The 8,308-nt window shown below is 47.0% G+C and overlaps 1 protein-coding gene across 1 annotated transcript; it reads right to left on the reverse strand.

Annotated features, from left to right (window-relative positions):
* Positions 1–487: 487 nt before the first annotated feature.
* On the reverse strand, positions 488–5,417 carry LOC100191591 (uncharacterized). Its single transcript, NM_001137021.1, has 4 exons — positions 4,737–5,417; positions 3,819–4,250; positions 1,497–2,055; positions 488–1,069 (listed from the first exon to the last, which is right to left on the reverse strand). Exons 1-4 carry the CDS (start codon positions 5,124–5,126, stop codon positions 771–773), a joined length of 1,680 nt encoding a protein of 559 aa, NP_001130493.1. The 5' UTR covers positions 5,127–5,417; the 3' UTR covers positions 488–770.
* Positions 5,418–8,308: the final 2,891 nt, after the last annotated feature.

Genomic DNA, 8,308 nt, shown 5'->3' on the forward strand with positions numbered 1-8,308 from the left:
CATAACAACTTTTGGTGGTAAGAAGGTAAAAAAGCTTAAACAAACAGGACCAAAGCATGGCGCAATACGGATGACTAGGAACCAAACACTTTTGATGGTCAGAAGCTAAAAAAAGTTGAAACAAACAGAACCAAAGCATGGTGCAATACGGATATGACGAGGAACCAAGCATGCCCTTTGCTATACAAGTAGCAAATCCGCTACATAAGAAATATGGAGGACCAGAGATAGCTGGATCAGAATTGTTCTTTCCCTGAACAACCACGAAGCTCGAGGAGACAAAAGGAGGAGAGACACGCAAGGAACACTCTCTATGACTTGTCATCGCAGGACAGGCAGACAGGCCGTCAGGTAAACTCTATAGAAGCACAAGCATGCAGCAACGCAGGGAAAGTAGCTTATTCATTCGTTAGAAATAGCACTTATGCTTCACAGGGAAGCTGGAATCAGCTTACTCATCTGTATAGTCCACTGGTACAACAAAGTTGAGCCTAACCAAAAGGATCCATTATTTATAGGGTATGACCTAAGCAAGAATCAGAGTGTCTTCTTACAGAGATTGAGAAAGAGAGAGAAAAAAATAAAATGCCCATTTCTGCAGTTGCTTCTTTTTTTCAACTCAGGAAACGAGCTGAGATATTGTACAACCAAGTAGACACAAACCATCCTGGTTTGGAAGTCAAATGAAGGGGTCAGCAGACAAGGAGACGCTACCACAGGAATTCGTGTTTTCAGCTGACTTCGCCTCCCTAAAAATTTTCGTCACCATCTCAATTTGTCCATGACGCGGACCGCTTCAAAACAGGCTTCAACATCGCCTTGTCCTCTTCCAGGGCGATCATGCCAAGATGTGAAGGATCTTCCAACAGCATCTTGGCGACCAAATACCCCGTGATGGACCAAGTCTGGAATTTCCTCGCCTGCTTGCCAACATACCGACCAAGCTTCCCATCATAGTACTCCGGCCAGCCATCCTTCAACAGCCTCCTCTCTGCTAGGTCGATTGCTCTTCTTGCAATCTGCGGCCGTCCAGTTTTGATGCAGGCTGCAGTCAGCAGCCACAGAAGCACTGCAGAAAGACGAAGAAAAATATGAAAACAATGTGTCAAAACAGCTCGTATTGCATGGACTAAGATCAGTGAATAGATGCAACATGTCATGTTATGAATTTATACTAGAAAGGTAAGAAATTAGGAACATCGTTGAACAGATAAGAACCAAAAGTATTCTGCCTTCTGTGGTACAGATTAGGGCAATTCCATATGCATATGAAATTTGGGCAAAGGGAAGGTATCGGATGTTTAATAAAACAGAGGACATGCTCTTCTCATCACTCAAAAAGAATCATTTAAAATCAGAATGTAAAAAATTCTGGAAATATGAATGTGTGGATTACACAACATCCAGTATATACTTAAATTATGATTCCCATTGTTTATTGTAGTTCAGTGTCCGAAGAAAGAGAACAGAACAACCAAAGTGAAGTTTTCACTAACCTGGCCACGATCCTCCATTGTGATAACTCCATCTAGTATTTTTTGGATCACAGCCAGTCACAATTCGCCATTCATGGTTCTCAATAGCAGGATAACATATCTTCAGAGGCATTTCACCGATAAGCTCTTCCCAGCGCTCCTCAATAAGATCCATTATAGCGTTAGATTGCTCAGGTGTTGCGAGAGAAGAAAGTATAGCGATCATGTTTCCAAGTGCAAACCATCGGAAGTCCATCCTGGCAGGACTAACATTACCAACGAAAAAACCACCCTGACAAGGCATAAAGTCAAATAACCAGTCCGGAATTGAATCGGGAATAACATTGAATTTGTTGACAGCTGTGTGGGAATATTCTTCTGTCTTGTAACGATAAATGTCATTTAGCTGTTGGAAATCGAGCCAAAAATAACTTCGCATGTGATAACTTAAAGCGTGAAGGCGGGTAGCAATCTTCTCTACAAATTCCTTCCCTTCATTATCATGCTTAAGCATTTGAAGAGCACACCTTAGTGCCATAAAGAAAAGGGCTTGAATCTCAATAGGGTAGCCATATACACCCTACAAGTAAGAATAACAATAAGAACAAACATAAGCTCGGTTAGAAATCAAACAGCATTTCAAACTACAATTACATTCACAATCACAAGTAATCAGAGATTGGCATGCATATGTTCAAAGCCAACAAAAAAACGAGAATGGATAAGATTAATAGATATTACTCAAGAAAAATTTGTTGTTGAATGAAAATTACTCTATTTCCTGTGTTTCTATTCATAACTAGCAAGGGAAAAAAGACAAACGAGTTAAATATGTCAGAATGAGACAAGTAGCAGGTTTAAATACGGTAGTGCTCATGGGGTTGGATAAGGCGATTGTCCACAAAAATCCATAATTGTATAACCATCAACAAACATAGGAGACAGATGGGTGGGATGTCGCACACACTCGACTTCACATTGTTGGGGATCCACTCCACAAAGTAGGAAGAGTTCTTGTTCTGCATGTTCAACATTTGCTCATCCACTTCCTTGGTGCTCATCTTCCCACAGAACATAGCAGATGCCGTGAGGTAGCGACCGTGACGAGGGTCAGCAGCACACATCATGTTCTTGGAGTCCCACATCTGCTGGGTCAGCTCTGGCACACATCATGTGAAATTTGCTCTACTAACCCGGAAACAACTTCACACATTCTTCTGCACTGCTCCTTTGCACAGGATTTCTGGAACACCCTGCGAAGCCATGTTGGCGAGGACTTCAGCTGCTTCAGCCTGCATCAACTTCCACAACCCCCTGGCCTTCTCCAAGCTGCCTTCCCCCACCTTCGCTGCGCTCTGCTGCTGGCACTTGTGGAAGAGACGCAACAATTACATCAACAAAGAATCCTCTCCGCTTGTTGTAACCCTCCGTGCGTGTATTGCAGGTGCCCGCTTGTGTTCTTGTAGATTGAAACATTCCGAATCCATCCAGGCTCTTGCTTGGCATGGATGCCTCTCCACGCCACGACCTCAAATGCTTGTAATCCCATGTCCTTCTAGGGTTGTTTTTTCCCCAGGCTGCCAGAGTCTAATATATCAGGTGGGGTTTTTGCCCCCCCCCCCCTCCCTCCCCCCGTCGAGAAAAAAACATAGGAGACTGTCTTCATGTATCTCTGCAATGCGGCTACAGATGTGACAGCAGAACTTGGTTCTACCAACAGCTAAAAGTCTGTCATATTAATAATAATTTATCATCGTAGGAAAGTTCAAACTCAAAGATTAGTAGAGACATTTGGTGATATTTTAAATTGAAAATTACTAACTTTAGTTAATTTTTAGGAACTCTAATATAATACATTTTAGAGGGAAATAGCAGCAACACCAAGTTTAAATCATTAAAGTATGATGAAGGCTAATCCACAACATGTCATTACTTTATTGGACAACTGAAAGTACAAGGTCCACTACACAGAACAAACAAACAGCAACCTGAAATAGCCATAAAATAGTGTTTTCACAATGTTAGATTTTAGACATATCCAATGGTTATTTATATTCTTCTCCTTAATATTATGATGCACAGCTCTACTGCAAGTTTGAGAGAGAAAAATGGTTATTTGTATCGTACGTTAGGAGCACGGGACACTGGAGGCATGCATATTAAACCTTACGTTTCAGAAATCTCACTAGAGCACCACATGTAAACTATCATAACACTACTTTGGAGATAAATGGGAGATCCTAAATCCACAAATTTCATCAGTGATGCTCCAGATACTCATTCTGTAATAGACATTGAAATAGTAACGCATAGGTATGATCATACTGAATGGTCAGAGCTTACCATTCTGCGATCTATCATACAGCAACCATCAGCACACAACAATGTCGGGAAGGTATCAAACCCCTCAGATAAGCACAGGCTGAGTATGAGCCTCATCCCTTTCTGGCACTCCGGTGTCTCTGCCAGCGTCAAATCGCCAGTACTTTTTGTGTAGGCCCGGAGGAGTATAATCCACCAGAACCCAGAATCCACAGGTGCAACCCTCCCAATGGCGCTCTCTCCAAAATCAGCATGTAGGGTCTCGACCCCCTTCTTGGCGTCATGCATCACCTTGAAGCTAGCCGGCATGGCTCCCTCCCCAAGCTTGAACCGGTCGACTTTCTTCTCCCAGCCCTGCAGCAGCAGGGTCTTGAGAAGGAAGTTCTTGACAATATCTGGCTCGCCATTCATCAGAAACGCCAGTGCACTCGGCACGAAATCCCTCACAAACACCTGCCCACCAAGGTACCCTGAATAAGATATATGTACTCCTACGAGCTTCGAATGACAAGCTTGGAATCAAATAATTTTCAACTTGTGTCAACAACAGTGGTGGATCTAAGATTTTTATCTAAGGGTATGCCACCAAAAATGATTATACAATTCGATAGAACCATTTTTCAATTTGGTAGTAACAGTTGTAGAATTACAATGTAATTTGATATACATGCACTGGATAACAAGATACTCCTAAATTTTAAATTCGAAGGCATAAATTACAATATAAATACTTCAAACGCCTGTCAGTTAAAATTTAGACATAAAAGAGCATAAGAGACTTACAATACTACCTAAATGACTTTTTTTAACTGATACTTTCTAAGCGATATGAATGTGTCGAATATACATTTATACCATTTTCTAAGCGATATGAATGTCTATTACAAGTAATAATCAATTTTTCACAAGAGGGAGCTATAAAATGGAGTGACAGCCCACTTGGTCGTAGTTGAGGACTTCCTCGGACGCGTGGTCGACGGCGGCAACGGTGCCAAGGGGCTGGCCGCGAAAGAAGACGAGGGAGCGGCGGAGCGCCTCCCAGGCGTCGCCGACGATAGGGTGGGGCTCGAAGGAGTGCAGCGCGGAGGAGGCCGGCGTGCCGACGAGGGAGCGCAGGCCGCCCCCAGGCGAGTACATGCCGTCGAAGCCACCCCTGCCGTATCCGCCGGAGTGCGAGACGTCGCTGAGAGAGTGGTCGTCGAAGGAGCGCTGGCGCTCGACGTTGATCCGCGGCTTACTGAGCAGCCGCGTGAGCTCAAAGTCATCCGACTCCGACAGCGAGGTGTGCGACGCCGACCGCCGCATCCCGCCGCCAACCGCCAGCTCCATGGCGTCCGGGGTCTTCTTCCCTCTCCTCCTCGCCCCTTGGGTCAAACCAAACCTGCGCCCGGCTCCGCCTCCGAGCCCCCACCCAGATCTGGCCCGAGCGCCGGCGAGCGAGAGATCTGGGCGCTGGCACGACAAGGAAGGAAGGGGGCAGGCGCGAGCAAGACACGGCCGCGCGAATCTCTATGCGAGTAGCGACGACGGCAGGGTGGGGACGTGGAAGGAGGGGGCAAAAAAAAGATTAGCTTGTTGCGGAGACGTACTTATACTCTTATAGTAAACCGAGATGAGGCCTCGCCGGCGGCGGAGCCGTGCGGCACCACGGAGTCTTATAGCGAGCAATGGTGGATTGGTGGGTCAAGGGGGCCCTCGCGTGGATGAAGGTGGTTGCCCGGCAGCTTCGTTCCTGGGGGTGCGGGATTTTGGTGGGTCGAAGCAAACAGCTAGAGCGGGTGTGCAGGTGCAGCTGTGTTGCACGTGGGGTTGGTGGAGGGTGGGGAGGACGCGGCGCCGACGTGGCACGGTGATCGCGGTCGAGTGGCTGCCTGCTGCCCTGCTCCCACGGGGGAGGACGGGCAGGGCGTCGGGCAACGGTGCCGAGATGCCCGGCGATTTGGGGGAAGCTGGCGGGGTCGCGCGGCAGCCGTAGGCCGGAGCTCGTAGGATCTGCTTGGCTCATTTTTGTCTAGGATTTAATCCTGTGGATATGCTTAAGCTTAACTACGGAGTGTGTTTTGTATCGTTTCCTTATGGGGTAGGACCGTAGGATACTGATCATCGTTGAATCTCTCATTTAGGTCTTATTCAGTTAAGGTGGATGAAAAGAGATAAGATAGAATTAAAGACTTTGTTTGGTTCACTATCTAATTTGCCACACTTTACCTAACTTTTCTGTTTAAGATTAGGGTTGTTTAGTTTGTGACTAAATGTGTCACACTTAGCCTAATGTTAGTCGTTCGAATTGAAAACTAACCTTAGACAGAAAAGTTAGGCAAAGTATGACAAGTTAGGCATCGAACCAAACAGGCCCTAGCTTTTTAATTCGAACGACTAACCTTAGTTAAAGTGTAGCGTAGGTAACCACGAACCAAACAGACCCTAAATCCTCTTTAAGGATGCGCTTGATTAGAGAGTCAACTAGAATGGAGCAATTCCATTCCAGTTTTTCTAAAATAGTGTCGTTCTATTTCGCATTTGGCAAACAGAACAGAGTTGCTCCATTTTTGTTTGGTTGAAGAGTATAATAGAGTGAAGCCGCTCCGTTCTCTGTTTGATTGGAGATCCATATGAGTGTAGAGAGTAGTAGAGGGATAAGAGCACTCGCATTCAATTTTTTTGGAGTGAGAGAATTCCAACTATTTATGATAAATTTTCATATGGAAGTTTCGGGATATTCCATTTTCTCCACTCCGCGACCAAACACACCCTAAGGCTAGTTCTTGAACTCTATTTCTCTAAGAGCTAGTTTGGGAACTCTATTTTTTCAAAGGATTTCTATTTTACCAATGTAAATTGAACTAATTTTCCTCGAAAAATGAAAATCCCTTAAAAAAATGGGGTTACCAAACTAGCCCTAAGAGATTTCTATTTTCACAAGAGAAATTAGTTTATTTTCTATTAGAAAAATAGTAATCTCTTTGAAAAATGGAGTTACTAAACTAGCCTGGTGTGGTATGTTAAAAAGGGGTGCAGGAGGTGGGGTTTGAACCCACACCTTTGATGGAAGAAGGGTGAAAGACAATAGGTGAATCTATCTAACCAGGAGAACATCATGCTGAAGTGTTTATAATATTGAATACAAATTGTACATATGTATATATGATTTTTAAAAAAAATCGTGTCGGGCCGGGCCAGCACTATGGGCCGAGGCTACGGCCCAAGCACCACACGACGCTCGTGTCGGATTGGCCCAGGGACTACTAAATGGGTTGTGCCTCGGGCCGGCTCACCAGACACGGCCCATTTGGCCATTTATACCTCCGCATGATAATGATGGTCTTCGCCTCAGTTGTCACCACCTCGTTCGACATTCTACTTCTTCTCTCTCTCCCCTCATGTCTCCACCTCCGCGCCACCCCATTCTCGACAGAGGGCGTAGGAGCATGCGCCTGCTCCCAGTATTCATTCGACACCAGCCCCGACACCGCACAGTGGCTATTGCACGTCCACGAGGATATTTCACATCATGCGTGCACCATCGTTTTCCCCGTCGTCGGACGTCCCGTTCGTCTTCCCTGTCTTCGCCCTATTCTTCCACCCCAACCTGCTACCCCCGCCCACGATCGCAGCCATGAGCCGACCGACGCTCGTCGACGCGGGTACGGGGCGAGTTGGTCATGATCCTGGCCTTTCTCCGTGTGTGACGTCAAGGAGGACATGGTGGCGCCTACCACGCTTAGGTTATCTTAGCGATGAGGAGTCCAGGTCTGAGATATTGGATAACTAAGACCCGTAGCGTGATAGCAGTCGACATATGCTATGGAGTTGGTGGTGGTGTTGTGTCGCTTCGGCGGGTCCAGTGCTGTGAAGACACTCGTATCCTATCGCCCTTCTCGGACTGACGCCCGGTGCGGGTGGCTCTTGGTTTGGAGCTGCTCCGGCTGTGCTTCTTTCTCCGCTTGCGTGCTCTATCTATATATGTCGGGGACCATAATTAGGGGTACCCCCAAGACTCCTAATCTCAGCTGGTAACCCCCATCAGCACAAAGCTGCAAAGGCTTGATGGGTGCGATTTAGTCAAGGCTCGGTCCACTCAAGGGACACGATCTCGCCTCGCCCGAGCCCAGCCTCGGGCAAGGGCAGCCGACCCCGGAGGATTTACGTCTCGCCCGAGGACCCCCTCTAGCAACGGACACACCTTCGGTTCGCCCGAGGCCCAGTCTTCGCCAAGAAGCAACCTTGGCCAAGTCGCCACGCCGACCGACCGTATCGCAGGAGCATTTAATGCAAAGGTGGCCTGACACCTTATCCTGACGCGCGCCCTTCAGTCGACAGAGCCGAAGTAACCGCAGTCACTTCGCCGCTCCACTAACCAGCCTGACAAGAGGACAACGCCGCCTGCGCCGCTCCGACTGCTGTGCCACTCGACAGAGTGAGGCTGACAGCAGCCAAGTCCGGCCTAAGGCGCCATAGGAAACTCCGCATCGCCTGACCCTAGGGCTTGGACTCGGGCTCAGCCCCGGAAG

Source organism: Zea mays, chromosome 4 (genome assembly GCF_902167145.1).
Source record: "Zea mays cultivar B73 chromosome 4, Zm-B73-REFERENCE-NAM-5.0, whole genome shotgun sequence".
In the NCBI taxonomy this organism is placed as follows: domain Eukaryota; kingdom Viridiplantae; phylum Streptophyta; class Magnoliopsida; order Poales; family Poaceae; genus Zea; species Zea mays.

What these genes read in the sequence shown, in the direction of transcription:
- LOC100191591 (NM_001137021.1), bottom strand. Translation starts at nt 5,126, where the DNA reads ATGGAGCTGGCGGTTGGCGGCGGGATGCGGCGGTCGGCGTCGCACACC. An exon ending in AAGTCCTCAACTACGACCAA is followed by an intron (nt 4,251 to 4,736) that starts GTGGGCTGTCAC and finishes CTTGGTGGGCAG; the next exon opens with GTGTTTGTGAGGGATTTCGT. An exon ending in GTATGATAGATCGCAGAATG is followed by an intron (nt 2,056 to 3,818) that starts GTAAGCTCTGAC and finishes TCTTACTTGTAG; the next exon opens with GGTGTATATGGCTACCCTAT.